Source organism: Oncorhynchus tshawytscha, unplaced genomic scaffold (genome assembly GCF_018296145.1).
Source record: "Oncorhynchus tshawytscha isolate Ot180627B unplaced genomic scaffold, Otsh_v2.0 Un_contig_1824_pilon_pilon, whole genome shotgun sequence".
NCBI classification, from domain to species: Eukaryota; Metazoa; Chordata; class Actinopteri; order Salmoniformes; family Salmonidae; genus Oncorhynchus; species Oncorhynchus tshawytscha.
Genome location: NW_024609829.1, coordinates 823,130 through 841,971, shown reverse-complemented (window position 1 = coordinate 841,971; position 18,842 = coordinate 823,130). Strand labels below are relative to the sequence as shown.

Sequence of the window (18,842 nt, the reverse complement as noted above, 5' to 3'; positions counted from 1 at the left end):
TGTCGAGGACATGGATGTTTTTCAATGTTTTTCAATGTGCCAATTCATAGGCAAGTTCTCTGCATTTGAGGATTCTAACCCCAATGAAACTGATCCGCGAGATTCTTGATATGTTTAGCATGCTCAGACTCTGATACTATATCATTGCCTCTCTTTTGCACAGGTACTGTACATGTTAGTTCTCTTTTTTGTTAATGTACCTCTTCGATGTACCTCTTCAAACACACAAATGTGTGTTCTCTTGCTACTGCTCGATTGGGTCTCTCAATAACCTTTAAGGGGGCTAATACATCTGCTTGTTTTACATTTGCATACACGGGACATGATGATGTCTGCTCTGACTGTAACCACAAAAATTCTCTATCTTGAGTTCATATGCATGACACATTGCAAAAATACTATGCATATAATGCATACAACTGGCAAAATGCAATCATAATTTGTATGGGGTATGGTGGTCATTGGCTCAACTTAGGCCTACCCCATGGCCATTGGCTCAACTTACCACAAGGCAAACATTTTGACTATTGCCCACACAGCTACAAGGATGCAATTTCATGCTAGAATTAGAACCTCATATTGTAGCTTATAGAGACCCCAACCAATGTACAAACCAATCTTAAAAACATCTACTTTGGTTTAGATACAAGAATCAAGAAAACAACAAAGTAATTAGACTTTTTTTTAAACCTAAATTGATAACAATTATTTCCATGTGGTTTCTTCCTTCACAGACTCCATGGAATTATGATCTCTTCCTAAATATGTGGTCATGTGATTCATTTTGTGTGTGGTTTCCTAGAAACAAGGGGTGGCTCAACTAACCCTTTGGCTCAACTTACCCCACTCTTCCCCACTTCATTGTGACATACATTGAAAAATGACACACTTTGTTATGGGGAAGGGACTAGGTAATCAGTGGGTAATGGGTAGAGAAAGTAATGGAGCCGTGCCATACGTGGCATTCCAATAAGCGGATGACTGCTACAGAATCAAATTAAGACCCTACTTCTGTAGGGTAAGCTGGCCTCAATGCTTAAGGATAATGGATATGGTGCCTATGGACCCGAGGAGCCACATCTCAGACAGAGCAGAATAAACAGGGGGGAGGAAAAGAGCTCCTGCTTAATTCCAGGCTGAATGTGTCTGATATCGTTGAAATGGCCCTAATGCACCAGTTAATTAAAACAATCAATTAATTGTCTCAACATGGTGAAAGATGGTCCTGGAAGTAGGACTTTTTCTTAACAAACAGACAATCAGTGTGTCATTTTTTTCATCATCCTAGTGTCGTCTGTGTTGTTGACTGCCTACAGTGTTTGTTTTCTGGTGTGTCGTAACTTCAAACCTCTTCCTCTCTCTGCTCTCCTCCTTCTCGCTCGGTGTCTTATGTGTGCACCGTGTTTCTTGACTGTGATGGACCCCTGATTTACGGTAAGTGGAAGGATTGCGGTGATGCTCTCTGGCCCATGGGCAGATGATGATGGTGATGATGATGATGAGGGGGGGGGTTCATGGAATGAAAGTCGTAGCTTCTTTGCTTTTCTAACATGTTTTGTAATGGTGGCTTGAGAATGTAACTGAGAAAGCTATGGTCTGCTAAATAGACCCCGGAGAGAGAGAACTGAAAGGACTGAAATAACGCATCGCTTATGATGACAAACTCAACCACACTATGGAAAGTTTTGAACATAGTTTAAACGCAACCCACGATTAACACTAATAATATACTGTATGCATGTGACAATGGGCATGGTAGGCTGTTTGTGGACATGAGGACGACAGTAATAAATGAATGACCAATCAATCTTCAATCTTAGTATGTTTCATCTGCACCCCAATTACTTTGTCACTCAATGAAGAGTGAGAACAAAAAATATTTAAAAAACACAGTTTTGCAGATGAAACTGTCATGCAAACTTGAACATGTCAGAAACAGGGTTACCATAACTGAAATCTAACTGAAATACTGTTTCTACATTATCCAGATAGCCGGCTATGCCCTTATCTAATCCTGTAGCTACCATTTGGCTGGAATAATGGTGACCTGACTTGAGAGGAACATTCCTTGGTGACACATAAATGAAATAACAAGGAAGCAATTACGATTATGCAGGCTCTGCTTTTGGGATTCTCTGTTAGCTATTTCCTTGGGATATTTTGGGAAAGACGTCAAGGTCAGGGTAAGCGTCTTTTTGAGAAGTAAAATACAGGGTAAACCAATTGTGTCACCAAAGGACATTTTGAATTCAAGCTAGCAAATATCATTCCTGAGTACCCGATGGCATTAGAGACAGGATGGTATATTCCACTTTGCCACCAGGTGAGGAGCAGGTAAGCGGGAGCAAAAAACAAGCAGGTCCCGGTGCTAGGCAATGCAAGTCAATGCAACAAACCCTGGTGCTATGCAGCGCAAAGCAACGCAACACAAGGCCTCCTGGAGGTCCACTTGTCTGTCTGTGGCATGCTGTCTGTGGTGGGTGGGCTGGGGGCGCCCTCCTTCTGGCTGCTACAACTTAACCTTGGCCCCTCATCTCTTGATCCCTGTGTCCTGTGTTCCACCACTGCAGAAACAGGACGACGACGATGACGAAGGTGAGACAGGGCTGACGGAGGAAGAAAAAGAGGAAGAGGAGAAAGAGGAGGAGAAGCTCGGCAAACTGCAGTACTCACTTGACTATGATTTCCAAGACAACAAGGTCAGTCAGTGGCTGACATGTTCCCCTTTTAATCGTCGCTGGCACTGCTCAGAAAAACCTGCATTAGACTGTTTTATCATATTACAATATTTGTAGCATGTCAGTCTATCAGTAAGACTCCATCATGGTGGTGAATGAGTTAAAGCAAGTCACACTAGATTACTCGGCTTAGTACAAGTCACACTTGTATTTTCTCTGTTGATCTTGGAGAGTGACTTTGATACAGTGTCCATTCTGAGAACTAAAGTGTCTATAGAGTTGCCAATTAATTCAGGGCTGATTCTTATATAAGCTTAGCAAAAAAACTGCTGCTGTGTAAAAACATCAGCAGAATTGCACAGCGACACTTTTGAGGAGTGACAGCTGGCAATTGTTGGAATTATGGTTGATTAAACTAAATATTCAAGAGAGTAGTGAATCGGGATCAGGGTTCTGGGAATGAGAGGGTATCTAGTATATTCAGCATTTTTGGGAATTAATGGCTAGAGTCAGTATGACAGTGAGTATGTCTGCTATGCAGGACGTTGGCACTGTGACATACGTCCAAGAGGAAAGAAAATGCTAAGTCATTCTGAAACAAGGAAGTCCCTTATGAGTCACTGACACAGGATCAGGGCTTGAGATGAGAATGTACATTAAAGCAAGTCCTTTCTTTCTAACTGAATCAATCAACTGCAACATAATCAATGACACTTATCACCGGCACCCCTTTTTTCAAACATGCAAAACTACTGTAACATTATATTCTGTGACTTTCTTATGACATTGCAGCAAATACATTTGGCAGCTCTCGTGTGGGTAGCTTGTATCTAGTCTTGGTCATCTTAGAGAGCTGTGGTGATTATTGCTGGAGTTTTAGGTTGTCAGCTTGCAGACCACAAGCTTATGTAACAAGACTGCAGCATTTCTCTGCAGCAGTGACAGGAAGCGTGCATTGGCACAAATTAATACATGAACGCATTTAGGTTTTTCACCTGACTTGACATTGTTGGCTTGTCTCAGCACATCGGCACACATAAATACATGAATACATGTTGAGATTGCCACCTGATACTGTTGGTTTGTCTCAGTGCTGTCTCTGACACCTGACCACTGTGCCACTCCCCTCAAAGCTCACAGTGGGAATACTCCAAGCTGCAGATCTTATATCCATGGACAGCGGAGGCACCTCTGACCCGTACGTTAAGGTCTATGTCCTCCCAGACAAGAAGAAGAAGTTTGACACCAAGGTTCAAAAGAAAAACCTGAACCCTGTCTTCAATGAATCATTTGTTTTCAAGGTAAGTCCATAGCACAGTTTCTGTACCAGAACTGTACAGTAGTTAGTTGGAAGGGAAAAGGCATCAATCATCCTGCCAAACTATAATGCTGATAAGATATTGTCAGGCTAGGACAGCGGAGTCTCAAACAAAATGTAATGTAACAGTTTTAGTGTTGTAAACATACATGGTATCCATTTACCAAAATTAAGACTGTGGTTGAAGCCTACATTTATTTTTCATTGTGATGTCTTGCTGTGTTCACATGATATTGTAGAGCAGTGCTGGTCTGCCATGTCTGCCTGCCTGCTATGTACCCTCGAGCCTGTGTACAAACTTCAGCTTTCTGTACTACTTAATGAGGTCCACGGAGACTCCACATGACTCTCAGGGTCAGTGCGAAAGCACTGTTTGCAATCTTACCACCACTGTCTATTCTCTTAGCATAACCGTCATGTAGAGACCTAGATACAAAAGATACAAATTGGTAATATTGGACCTAGGTTGACTAGAGACCATGAAGAGATAAGAGAATTTACAATATATGACATCCTATGCATGCCTTTAGAATCAGGGTTGGGGTTTATTTGGAATTTCGGGAATATAATTAAATTCAAACAATGAATATAAATTTAATTTTTATTGACCACACCCCACAGTAAGGAGAATTTGAGTTACATTTGATTTAAAGGAAGTACAATGAGTGTACAAATCACTAGAAATCAAATCAAATTGTATTTGCCACATGCACCGAATACAACAGACCTTACAGTGAAATGCTTACAAGCCCTTAACCAACAATGCAGTTAAGAAAATTAAGTGTTAAGTATTTACTAAAATTAATTGAAGTAATAAATAAAATATAAGAAAATAAAAAATACAAAATAATTAAATAGCAACAATAAAATAACAGTAACAAGGCTATATACAGGGGGTATCGGTAATCAAATCAAATCAAATGTATTTGTCACATACACATGGTTATGCTTGTGCTTCTAATTTCAACAATGCAGTAATAACCAATGAGTAATCTAACTAACAATTCCAAAACTACTACCTTATACACACAAGTGTAAAGGGATAAAGATTACGTACATAAAGATATATGAATGAGTGATGGTACAGAGCGGCATAGGCAAGATGCAGTAGATGGTATCGAGTACAGTATATACATATGAGATGAGTATGTAAACAAAGTGGCATAGTTTAAAGTGGCTAGTGATACATGTATTACATAAAGATGCAGTAGATGATATAGAGTACAGTATATACGTATACACATGAGATTAATAATGTAGGGTATGTAAACATTATATTAAGTAGCATTGGTTAAAGTGGCTAGTGATATATTTTACATCAATTCCCATCAATTCCCATTATTAAAGTGGCTGGAGTTGAGTCAGTGTGTTGGCAGCAGCCACTCAATGTTAGTGGTGGCTGTTTAACAGTCTGATGGCCTTGAGATAGAAGCTGTTTTTCAGTCTCTCGGTCCCAGCTTTGATGCACCTGTACTGACCTCGCCTTCTGGATGATAGCGGGGTGAACAGGCAGTGGCTCGGGTGGTTGTTGTCCTTGATGATCTTTATGGCCTTCCTGTGACATCGGGTGGTGTAGGTGTCCTGGAGGGCAGGTAGTTTGCCCCCGGTGATGCGTTGTGCAGACCTCACTACCCTCTGGAGAGCGTTGTGAGCGGAGCAGTTGCCGTACCATGCGATGATACAGCCCGACAGGATGCTCTCGATTGTGCATCTGTAGAAGTTTGTGAGTGCTTTTGGTGACAAGCCGAATTTCTTCAGCCTCCTGAGGTTTAAGAGGCGCTGCTGCGCCTTCTTCACGATGCTGTCTGTGTGGGTGGACCAATTCAGTTTGTATGTGATGTGTACGCCAAGGAACTTAAAACTTACTACCCTCTCCACTACTGTCCTATCGATGTGGATAGGGGGGTGTTCCCTCTGCTGTTTCCTGAAGTCCACAATCATCTCCTTAGTTTTGTTGACGTTGAGTGTGAGGCTATTTTCTTGACACCACACTCCGAGGTCCCTCACCTCCTCCCTGTAGGCCGTCTCGTCGTTGTTGGTAATCAAGCCTACCACTGTTGTGTCGTCTGCAAACTTGATGATTGATTTGGAGGCGTGCGTGGCCACGCAGTCATGGGTGAACAGGGAGTACAGGAGAGGGCTCAGAATGCACCCTTGTGGGGCCCTAGTGTTGAGGATCAGCGGGGTGGAGATGTTGTTACCTACCCTCACCACCTGGGGGCGGCCCGTCAGGAAGTCCAGTACCCAGTTGCACAGGGCTGGGTCGAGACCCAGGGTCTCGAGCTTGATGACGAGTTTGGAGGGTACTATGGTGTTAAATGCTGAGCTGTAGTCGATGAACAGCATTCTCACATAGGTGTTCCTCTTGTCCAGATGGGTTAGGGCAGTGTACAGTGTGGTTGAGATTGCATCATCTGTGGACCTATTTGGGTGGTAAGCAAATTGGAGTGGGTCTAGGGTGTCAGGTAGGGTGGAGGTGACATGGTCCTTGACTAGTCTCTCAAAGCACTTCATGATGACGGAAGTGAGTGCTACGGGGCGGTAGTCGTTTAGCTCAGTTACCTTAGCTTTCTTGGGAACAGGAACAATGGTGGCCCTCTTGAAGCATGTGGGAACAGCAGACTGGGATAAGGATTGATTGAAGATGTCCGTAAACACACCAGCCAGCTTGTCTGCGCACGCTCTGAGGGCGCGGCTGGGGATGCCGTCTGGGCCTGCAGCCTTGCACGTTTAAATGTTTTACTCACCTCGGCTGCAGTGAAGGAGAGTCCACATGTTTTGGTTGCGGGCCGTGTCAGTGTCACTGTATTGTCCTCAAAGCGGGCAAAATAGTAATTTAGTCTGCCTGGGAGCAAGACATCCTGGTCCGTGACTGGGCTGGTTTTCTTTTTGTAATCCGTGATTGACTGTAGACCCTGCCACATACCTCTTGTATCTGAGCCATTGAATAGCTTGTTTGATTGCCTTGCGGAGGGAATAGCTACACTGTTTGTATTCGGTCATGTTTCCGGTCACCTTGCCCTGATTAAAAGCAGTGGTTCGGGCTTTCAGTTTCACGTGAATGCTGCCATCAATCCACGGTTTCTGGTTTGGGAATGTTTTAATCGTTGCTATGGGAACGACATCTTCAACGCACTTTCTAATGAACTCGCTCACCGAATCAGCGTATTCGTCAATGTTGTTGTCTGACGCAATACGAAACATATCCCAGTCCACGTGATGGAAGCAGTCTTGGAGTGTGGAATCAGATTCGTCGGACCAGCGTTGAACAGACCTCAGCGCGGGAGCTTCTTGTTTTAGTTTCTGTCTGTAGGCAGGGAGCAACAAAATGGAGTCATGGTCAGCTTTTCCGAAAGGAGGGCGGGGGAGGGCCTTATATGCGTCGCGGAAGTTAGAATTCCTGTATGTTGTATGTATACAGTTCCTGTATGTTGTTGTGACCACACCACGTCTCGTTAACCATAAAGCATACGCCCCCAACCCTCTTCTTACCAGAAAGGTGTTTGTTTTTGTCGGCGCGATGCGTGGAGAAACCAGCTGGCTGCACCGACTCCGATAGCGTCTCTCGAGTGAGCCATGTTTCCGTGAAGCAAAGAACGTTACAGTCTCTGATGTCCCTCTGGAATGCTACCCTTGCTCGGATTTCATCAACCTTGTTGTCAAGAGACTGGACATTGGCGAGAAGTATGCTAGGGAGTGGTGCGCGATGTGCCCGTCTCCGGAGTCTGACCAGAAGAACGCTTAGTTTCCTTCTTTTACGAAGTCGTTGTTTTGGGTCGCCGGCTCGGATCCAGATAGATAATAAATAATAAATAATAATAGATAATAAACAGAGAGTAGCAGTGGCGTAAAAATGGGGGGAGTGTCAATGCAAATAGTCTGGGTAGCCATTTAATTAGCTGTTCAGGAGTCTTATGGCTTGAGGGTGGAAGCTGTTAAGAAGCCTTTTGGACATGGACTTGGCTCTCTGGTACTGCTTTTCGTGAGTTAGCAGAGAGAACAGTCTATGACTTGGCTGGCTGGAGTCTTTGGCAATTTTTAGGGCCTTCCATTTACACCGCCTGGTACAGAGGTCCTGGATGGCAGTGATGTACTGGGCTGTATGCACTACCCTCTATAGTGGGTTGCGGTCAGAGGCCAAGCAGTTGCCATACCAAGCGGTAATGCTCTCGATGGTGCAGCTGTAGAGATTTTTGAGGGTCAAAGGACCCATGCCAAATCTTTTCAGTCTCCAGAGATGGGAGCATGCTCGTTCCTCCTTTCTCTGTAGTCCATGTACATCTCCTTTGTCTTGATGACGTTGAGGGAGAGGTTGTTATCCTGGCACCACACTGCCAGGTCTCTGTCCTCCTCCCTATAGGCTGTCTCATGGTTGTCGGTGATCAGGCCTACCACTGTTGTGTTGTCGGCAAACTTAATGATGGTGTTGGAGTCGTGCTTGGCCATGCAGTCATGGGTGAAAAGGGAGTACAGGAGGAGATTGAGCATGAAACCCTGAGGTGCCCCCATGTTGAGGATCAGCATGGCAGATGTGTTGTTACATACCCTTACCACCTGGGGGCGACCCGTCAGGATCCAGTTGCAGAGGGAGGTGTTTAGTCCCAGGGTCCTTGGCTTAGTGATGAGCATTGAGGGCACTATGGTGAATACCTTTATAGTCCGTAATAGTTTGCAAGCCCTGCCACATCCGACGAGCGTCGGAGCTGGTGTAGTATGATTCAATCTTAGTTCTGTATTGACCCTTTGCCTGTTTGATGGTTCGTCGGAGGGCATAGCGGGATTTCTTATAAGCGTCTGGGTTAGGATCAAGCTCCTTGAAAGTGGCAGCTCTACCCTTTAGCTCATTGTGGATGTTGCCTGTAATCTATGGCTTCTGGTTGGGTATGTACGTACGGTCATTGTGGGGACGACGTCGTCAATGCACTTATTGATGAAGCCAGTGGCTGATGTGGTATACTCCTGAATGCCATCGGAAGAATCCCAGAACATATTCCATTCTGTGCTATCAAAACAGTCCTGTAGCTTAGCATGTGCATCATCTGACCACTTCTGTATTGAGCGAGTCACTGGTACTTCCTGCTTTTGTTTTTACTTGTAAGCAGGAATCAGGAGGATGGAGTTATAGTTAGATTTGCCAAATGGAGGGCGAAGGAGAGCTTTGTTCACGTCTCTGTGTGAGTAAAGGTGTTCTAGAGTTATTTTTTTCCTCTGGTTGCATGGATTTAGGTTTCCCTGCATTAAAGTCCCCAGCCACTCGGAGCGCCGCAATCTGGATGAGAATTTTCTTGTTTGCTTATGGCCTTATACAGCTGTTTGAGTGTGGTCTTAGTGCCAGCATCAGTTTGTGGTGGTAAATAGACAGCTACAAAAAAAAATAGATGAAAACTCTCTTGGTATATAGTGTGGTCTACAGCTTATCTTGAGATATTCTACCTCAGACGAGCAAAACCTTGAGACTTCCTTAATATTAGATTTCGTGCACCAGTTGTTATTTACATATAGACACGGACCGCCACCCCTTGTCTTACCGGAGGCAGCTGTTCTATCATGCCGATGCATGGAAAACCCAGCCATGTCATCTTATAGCCACAACTCGTTGAAATATAAGATACTATGGTCTCGTTGGTATGTCAGTCTTGATCGGAGCTCATCCATTTTATTATCCAATGATTGCACATTGGCTAATAGGACTGATGGTAGAGGCGGATTACCCATTCGCTGTCGGATCCTTACAAGGCACCCCAACCTATGTCCCCGATATCTCTGTCTCTTTCTCCTGCGAATGACGGGGATTTGGGCCTTGTCCGGTGTCTGAAGTAAATCCTTTGCATCCGACTCGTTAAAAAAATATTTGTTCACTACGAGGTGAGTAATCACTGTCCTGATATCCAGAAGCTCTTTTCGGTCATAAGAGACGGTGGCAGTAACATTATGTACAAAATAAGTTACAAATAATGCAAAAAAAACACACACAATAGCACAATTGGATAGGAGCCTGTAAAACGGCAGCCATCTCCTCTGGTGCCATTAGTGATAGACATGACAGTCTGACCAGGTCAATCCAGGTGAAAGCTATGATCCCTTATTCATTTCACCTGTTAACGCCACTTCAATCAGTGTCAATGAAGATGAGCAGACAGGTTAATAAAGAAGAATTTTTAAGCCTTGAGCCAATGGAGACAGATTGTGTATGTGTGCCATTCAGAGGGGGAATGGGCAAGGCAAAATATTGAAGTGTCTTTGAACAGGGTATGGTAGTAGGTGCAAGGCGCACCAGCTTCAGTGTGTCAAGAACTGCAACGCTGCTGGGTTTTTCACGCTCATCAGTTTCCATTGTGTATTAAGAATAGTCCAACACCCAAAGGCCAGCCAGCCAAATTGATACAACTGTGGGAAGCATTGGCGTCAACATGGGCAAGCATCCCTGTGGAATGCTTTCGACACCTTGTAGTCCATGCCCAGAGGAATTGAGGCTGTTTTAAGGGCAAAATGGGGTGCAACTCAATATTAGGAAGGAGTTCGTAATGTTTTGTACACCGAGTGTATAATTTAATTTAAAGCAGTTCAAACCAATTGAACTGAGACGTGAAAGATGAACGTCTCATTCTCAGGATTTCACTGGCAGTATTTCATGTGATTAATTTATGTCTGTCTCTCATTTTAGAGCCACGATAGGTGAAAAAGTGCCACTGACCGTCCCAGGCGCAACTGTTATTCTTTTGTTTTGAGGAAATGATCATCCAGCATCGTGGTAGAAAAAAATCCTAGTAGATACTCCGCATGGGCAATGATGTAACGTCTTTGTTGTTGTAATATCGCAAACGGACGTGGCGGTTTCACCGCTACGGATTCCAGCTTCAAAGAGCGAATGATTCCGCATGTGTTTAGTCTGTTGCTCATTAAACACTGTTTTGGATGAGGCTGACTTTATGAACAAAACGATCCTATTTACACTTTGTAGTAAATTTGGACACTCGAATAAATGTTTCTGACTTAAATTGATGACACTCAGGCCGTTTTCTATCAGAGAAGTTGTTTATTGCCTTCAGTTGCGCTTTACGGTCAACCCTGTTACGAGAACTGAATTCTCGTTTTAACATGGTAGTAGTTTTTTTTCTACAGAAACACTGAACGTCTAATAGTAAAATCATAGTGTAAAAGCAGGTGTGCTGGTTCTACTCTTTTTAGTCCTTTTCTAATGTTTTGTGCTTGAAAAATGAGCGGGTCCTTCGAGCATAACACGTCAAACCTGTTACCCATAGATAGACAGGCTAGAAATGTTTTAACAATAAATAAATACAAATATAAGCTTGCATCCAATTGCCCCTCCCCGTTGCACACAACAAGCCCTCATTCCCCGTCACAAGGGGATTTATGGCCTATTTAAGATGAAATCGTCAACACTGTTACAGTCAACCCTGTCACAGTCAACCCTGTTACTTTATTTGTCACTTACTATTCTCTTACTGTAGCATTTTTGTATTACGTTGAATCTGTGCTCTTTATGCTCTTTATGACAGAATGTTAAATAAAATAAATGTTTTTGGGGACCAAATTACACTTCTCAAAAGGCACCAAATTGGTGAAATGACCCAGATGTTAGATTGTTCCTTTCTATTCTGCATTGTTTGATGCATTAGCATTCTGGGAAATGCATATATTTTTTCCTGCTATTTAAAGACATTAAGGGAATTATGAATCATTATAGACAGCCCACAACATGATCTTATAATATTTCCAGACCACTGTTTATTTTAAATTGTTTTAGGAGATTTTAAACCTTATGCTATATGGTATTGGTAACCAGACATGATGTCAAAATAAGCATTTCTATGGCTATGTGTAGAATAAATATGCCACATGAGTTTCATTGAATAAAGCTCTACTTCCTATACTTCGATTTCAATTCAAATGCTGTGTGGTGTGGCCAATTGTAATTGAATTCAAATTGAATAATTTAATTGGAATGAAAGAGCAATTCGCAACTCAAATAAGACTTGACCCCAAAAACCTCTTTAGAATGTATTTTTATTTATATTTGTCATTGAGCCAATTTACCACAGGAAAGGGAATGTCTAAACATGCTATAATGTATTATACTCCTGGTCTGCAAGGGCTGGATAGAATCGACAGATCTCATATGGTATACTATAATTATGCTTTAATGCTTTAGAGCTGAATAAATGATCTCTCCTTAGATGTTTTCCAAGTAAAAACAAAGCTACACATTATAATCCAGCCTAACCCATTTTCTGCCTGTCCTATTCTGTGTTGTACAACTCTGTGTATGTTGGCTGCCATTGTTCTGTATTACTAATGTATCGGCAATCAATGTCTTGCCAGCAGCCCATGGCACCAAATAATATACTTATACATTTACTTATAAATGTAATCATAATAATAATGTTTTATTGACAGCACATACTGTGAGTGTGGACATAGTGAGACATCAAGTGTGGACATTTACAAAGAGGGACATGTGGTTTTACATTCAGACTTAATAATTAAGCGGTGTTGTTGTTGTGTTGTGGTGTTGTTGTCGTTGATGTGTTCCTTCATCAGTTACCGTATGATGAGCTCGGTGGGAAAACCCTGGTGATGTCAGTCTTTGACTACGACCGATTCTCCAAGCATGACATCATTGGAGAGGTGAAGATCCCGATGAACACCATTGACCTGGGACAGCCCATCGAAGAATGGAAGGATTTGGAGAGTGCAGACAAAGAGGAGGTATGAGCTGAAAAGAAACAATCTATTTACGCTATTTATCATTTATCTTTTAATTGATTGAACTAAGGTAAGCGTTGGACGGGCGTGTTGCCCCATCAGAAGTAACAACAGCCAAACTCGGACAATTGTTTCATATCTTTTTGTCTGTCTTTCCCTCTCTGTGTCGTTGTTCTCTCTGTGCTTGCCCTCTCTCTGTCCTTAATCTCCATGCAGCCTGAGAAGCTGGGAGACATCTGTATCTCTCTCCGTTACGTGCCCACCGCTGGCAAACTCACTGTCTGTATCCTGGAGGCAAAGAACCTCAAGAAGATGGACGTGGGTGGACTGTCTGGTACGTTAAGACTTCCACTGGACGTACAGTTTACTCTTGAGATTCTTAAAGGGTTCTTGAGAGGTTCTTTGCAGTGAGTGATGGTTCTCTGTAGAACCATGTCTTCTCAAAGAACCTTTCTCTGTGTCGAACCCTTCCCTTCCAAATTGATCTTTACAATGTTGAAGCTGTCCTTCGCTAGATGGTTCTGGGTAATTATGAATTCCTGTTCTTTATGTTGCATTATTTCACTTACTGTGTGGTACCTATTATTTTGTTGTTTTATTCTACCTGTATTGTGTCTGTGTGTTTATGTTCATGGGTTCTGTTGAGGTGGCTAGTCCGATACCGTCAGTGAGAAGGGTCTGCAAGTATATTCGAGTTTATATTTTTGGACTAACTTCATCATTTGACATGGTTGAGTCAGGTTGATACAACTCCCAGGTGAGAGTAACTCAGCATGATCAACCCCATACTACAACACGGTAGCATAACAATGTTAAAAACAGATCATCATCATGCATATCATATACTAATTACCTGTAGATAACTGTTACAGAGGTGAAATGTTTATTATGCTATTCGAAACCGTCTCATGATAGAACTGATTCTTTATTGAACCTTTAATAGGCGGTTCTACATAGCACCTTCAAGAAAGTAGTCTACAAAGCCCCAAAAAGGGTCACCATTCAAATAACCCTATTTTGGTACTATTTGGGGAACAAAAATGTCCAGTGTGTCTGCTGTTAAAAACAAGCTTGTGGGTGGACTGTCTGGTAGGGCAAACCACTGGACATAACAATAGATCATTTCCAATCGAGCAGGCATGCCAATCTGCCATTAATTAAACATCTCAGTGATGCAGGGCCTCTGATTTATTTGCAGACATTGCATTACTGTGTGTTACATTAATGAGCTCTCTGAGTTATTTTTCTAATTAGCAAGCAACTCATATCACCTCACAATTTTGCTCTACCGAAGCAATGCAATGAAACATGAAATGAGTGATTAAATATCTGTTGGTCTTTCTTTGCAGATCCCTACGTGAAGATCGCGTTGCTGCAGGGTGGCAAGAAACTGAAGAAGAAGAAGACCACGGTGAAGAAGAACACTCTGAATCCGTACTACAACGAGTCCTTCAGCTTTGAGATCCCAATGGACATGATGCAGGTATAGAACGCTTTACATATTTGACGAGCAAAAGGATTTATATTTTTTCATACAGTTTGTTGAAGTGGTGTTATTTTTTTTACTGTAGGCCTACAACCACATTTACAGCAATTCAATTTTGAAAGAAAATCTTAAGCCCTATTTTAAGACCTAGTGGTTTAATACCTACTGTATGAGGCTTGCATATGAATGGTTACTTGATTAAGTGAGTGCACAATCTACTATAAACATTTTTTTTTCTCTTTCCTCTTTTTTTCTCTCTCTTTCCTCAGAAAATCTTGGTGGTGGTGACAGTGTTTGATTATGACAAGATTGGCAAGAATGACGCCATTGGGAAGATATTTGTGGGAAGCAAGGCGACGGGCCCTGGTCTGAAGCATTGGTCTGACATGCTCTCTAACCCCAGGCGTCCCATTGCCCAGTGGCATCCACTACAACAGGAGGAGGATATAGATGCGGCGCTGGCAGGTTTAAATGCAAAAAAATAACTTAATTTGGCCAATTTGATTACCAACTAACCCAACTCAGAAACCATCCCTCCCCAACCCTCCTACACTGCATGAAACTCATGACTTGCACATGATTCTGTCATGTCTACTTGAAACACTGAACAAAAAAAAAGAAACATCTAGAATATCAGCTTATTCATAGTTAAATTGAAGAACATAAACAACACTTTTTCAACATCATAGCATTTCACATATTTAGTGTATTGTGAGAAGAGGGAGATTGAACGATTGTTTGATTGATTGATAAATGGATCTGTGTTTCATTTCAGCATGCTTTTTAGCACCAGATGCTTAGATGCTGATAATGGATGCTTAGAGAATGGCTCAATGAAAGGGATGGTTATAGCTTCTTCATTTAGTTGATCGAACATTATGCATGCTTTACTTATGCTCTCACTGCTCTGCATAAACCATGCCAAACCGATTCCTCATAGCATATATCTTGTTCTCAAACCATAAGTGTGCCATATCTTGCAGTAGAATGAGTAAATGTCTCATACTGAACCGTTTGAAATCTTCTTATGTAAAGGGTTTAGGTGAGATGGTATAAAGTTAATACAATGGCAGCAATTCATTCCAGAATGTCTTTTTAACAGAACTTCAATGCAATGTTTTTTTTAGTTATTCCAATTTTATTATTATTATTATTATTATTATTATTATTATATGTATTCCCATACATATGAGAGAGCCATATTGTGGCAAAAAATGACATTTGACTTTGCAGTTAATGATTATTAATCAAACATCATCTCTATGCAGTTATGGCTTTCCGAGTGATACACAGTCTGGGAGGAGTTCATGGGTGCCTTTTTTGATTAAACAGTTTGGTGAAGTACACTAGGCTCTCAACTTAATGTGCACTGAGGTAAACTGTATACCTGGCAAAAGTCATAATGACACAGTCCAAGTTTTGACCACTTGGATGTAAACGTGTTTCCTTATTCCATGGCCAAGGTAAAAATGAAGAAATTATTTATCTCTGTCGTTGAAAACACATTTGACCCTTTACTAATTTAAGTCAAAGATACAAATTGTTGAGGATTTATGTTCAAGAAAATAAAGAAAAAACTATGAATCATATTCTACTAAAACACAACATTACACCCTGTACACTGTTGTGAATTCATTTTTGGCATTAGTGCTATCAAGATGAAAGGGGCATATGTTATAAAATGGGACCATCTGCTTGTTACAGCCGCTGCCTGTGAATTGTAAATCACGGTGCATCTCTGAAATGACTGATACAAACATACTGGAGGGGATGTTTTCTCAGTTGAAATGTGTGTTTGCATGAAGGCCCGGAGTCCATTTCTCTCCGCGGAGGATGACTCTAGCGGCGTGGGTATTCATTCCATTTTTTGGATGCTCAATTTGTAATGATGAAAAGGTACTCGTCAAGCAACCGGTACATACAAATGCAGCTTTTGCATGAAACAAACGAGAGTAAAGTAAGCATGATTTATGCCTTGTGCAAATCTTCATGTCAGTTGGCCTTTGGCTTTTGCACCACACACTCATCAGCAACCTGCTTAGTATGTAACCCTTACTGTTTGATGCCAAACTACTGAAACATTGTGTATTGTCTGCTGTTTATTCAAACCTGTTTTTCCCAAGGGCGTTGTTCGTTCAGACATCCTATGATTTTGATGTCCAAGAGGCCACTGTATATAAGCTGATCAAACTGAAAGGAGGGTGAACGTTAGGATGCTAATTAGTCCATTGTAGTTTTGCCCCCCTCTCTCTTCCTTCTGTAAACATTATGCATTGAGCAAATGTGTTAATACAGCATGCATCGATACAATGTTGTAAATATCAGCATGTTTTAAAGAGGAATCATAACAATATTGTGTTTGTGTCCAATGTCATTTTGATAATAAAACGGAGAGAAAATATGCATTGACTGCACATTTGATGTATTTTCCCTAAAGGCTATGGGACTCAACGTATGTCTGCATAGTATATGGGTTTTAGAGGCTATTTTCTTGCCTGGAATTCAAGTGTTGATTTTTACTGTGTGGGTATTCATTTAGCAGACCAAAAATGTTGCATGCTTGTTTTTAGTATGTGTTAATTGTATAATCCTTTCAATCTGTGTACTGTGGTCAACCCTAAATATTTTACTATATACTACAAGTACAAATGCAATATTACTAACATGTCCTGCATTCACTTGTATGTGTGCATGGTCTTTGATGGCCATGATTCATTGTGTATTTATTGCAAAAGGACAACATTCACTAGCTCTCTTGCTTTGTAATTATATGTACCATAAGTGTTTCCTTCATTTATCCTGCCAGAGGTTGCAGTAACTGCCTTATCAAACGTAATTTGTATCTGTTGTGTTGGGTTGGCCAGTATTGGCCCATTACTAAGTCAGATGACGGTATTACACAAATGTAAGTCCAAGTACTAGACCTTCCTTAGACTGTTTAGTGACAGGTTCATAACTCACCGCATAGAAGTCAAAGCATGGACCTGTAGCCCTCTTTCAATACATCTTATATATTTGTACCCTGAGTAGACCACTGCTTGCTGTCATTCAATGCTTAGTATAACAGTTAAATGTGTCTTTTTTTTAGTATGTTGATCAAAATAAGAAGAAAAGCCATACAACTTGAGCACTGAAACATTAGAGCTCATCTGTGAGGTTAGTAACCAAGCCTAAAACACCTCTTAGGTATCTATACTCTGAGCAAAGGTATATTGCTACTCATATAAAAAAAACTTATAGAGATATTAACAGAGTAGCTGGTTCAGACTTTATAACTTTCCTATGACAGAATAGCTTAAAAATGATCTACCGAATAAGTATATTTATATGTGAATTATATTAGATTTGTTCCTCTATATAATCACCTGTGCCAGCTCTGTTGGATTTTCACCTCACATTATATAATATGTGTTTTGCTTATATATAGGTACTTAACATGATAATAGTGGTTATGTTTACCGACATTATTGGCATGACTTTGAGTTAATATTGTAAGATATACATGCCTCGCCATGTATTAAATCCAATGACTGCTTGGCTTTTTGGGATGATCAAATACATACCTATGTTCGGAAAAAGTTGAAATGAACCTTCAGTCAGACGTATAATTTGCACATGGAATGCAAAACAATGTTTTATGTTAGCATAAAGAGCCAATAGCAGAAAAATAGTGAAATGTTACTCGATTGCAAAATTACGTACATTTCTCCATGCTCTTAATACACCGATTGCAAGTATACATCTGATTTATTTAACCCATAAAACCCATACAGTATAACCTCCATTCCAGTTATGCAGTTATTACTCAAATTATGAGTTTAATTGTGGTGATGAATGAATACTGTTACTTCCTCACATGTTTTCCGGATCCCTCCTATTGAGTATGCTTGGGTTGATTATGATTGTTTTATAGACCATTATTCTGTCCATTTTTAAAAGTTGTGTTTGCAATAGGACCAATAGCGCCTGTGTTCTTCTAACATTTTCTCAGTGAACAACAGAAACTGAGTGGGTTTTTTCAAATTACTGCAATGCAGGCAACAAAATCCCTGTCTTCCTATGGGTCTATGGAACTCTTCTGAGTATGGGGCGGACCCAAACAGTGCAGAGCTACATTCGCAATGCAATACTGCCAACCTTGCTGCTTAAAAAAAAAAGAAATAGGGTTCCTCTTTATGCATAGCGTTTTGATCCTCCATGGCCACCATACTTCACGACTTCCAAAGAACTGTTCCCCTCTGCCTCTCCTCCTCACTCGCTCCTCTCCTTCTATACTATTCAACAACATGGACAAGGGAAATGCTTGAACGTGATTGTTATTTTTGTCTCATTGTAGAGGTGTGCGTATGTGTGTGTGTGTGTGTCAGTAGTTGTGCCTTTTGTGGATTGCATGATTTATTTCCCTACCAACAAACATGTTGTTGTCCAGCAAAAAGACTACATATCCTCCAGCTCTTGTATCAATATATCAGTCAATGTGATATTATTAAGAACCTCAAGGGAACCAAAACATGGAATGTCTCCACAGACGTATCTATATGTTATCATAGGAAATAAAGGTCTTTTAAGTATGCTCGTCTTGCGTCGTTTGTAAACAACACAGTCTTTGTATTACATTTTCAAATTCACCTCT

General features: G+C 41.2%; 1 protein-coding gene across 3 annotated transcripts in view; it reads left to right on the top strand.

Annotated features, from left to right (window-relative positions):
- LOC112254186 (synaptotagmin-2) overlaps positions 1–18,782 on the top strand; it is an 80,469-nt gene extending 61,687 nt beyond the window's left edge. For 2 of the 3 annotated variants that reach the window (XM_024426491.2, XM_024426490.2), the window contains 6 exons: positions 2,571–2,699; positions 3,812–3,979; positions 12,559–12,726; positions 12,940–13,057; positions 14,073–14,206; positions 14,479–18,782. In XM_024426491.2, coding sequence (XP_024282259.1) covers positions 2,571–2,699; positions 3,812–3,979; positions 12,559–12,726; positions 12,940–13,057; positions 14,073–14,206; positions 14,479–14,694 — 933 coding nt within the window. In that variant the 3' untranslated portion in view covers positions 14,695–18,782. The remainder of the gene's footprint in view (positions 1–2,570; positions 2,700–3,811; positions 3,980–12,558; positions 12,727–12,939; positions 13,058–14,072; positions 14,207–14,478) is intronic. The other variant, XM_024426492.2, reaches the window with a different exon arrangement.
- Positions 18,783–18,842: the final 60 nt, after the last annotated feature.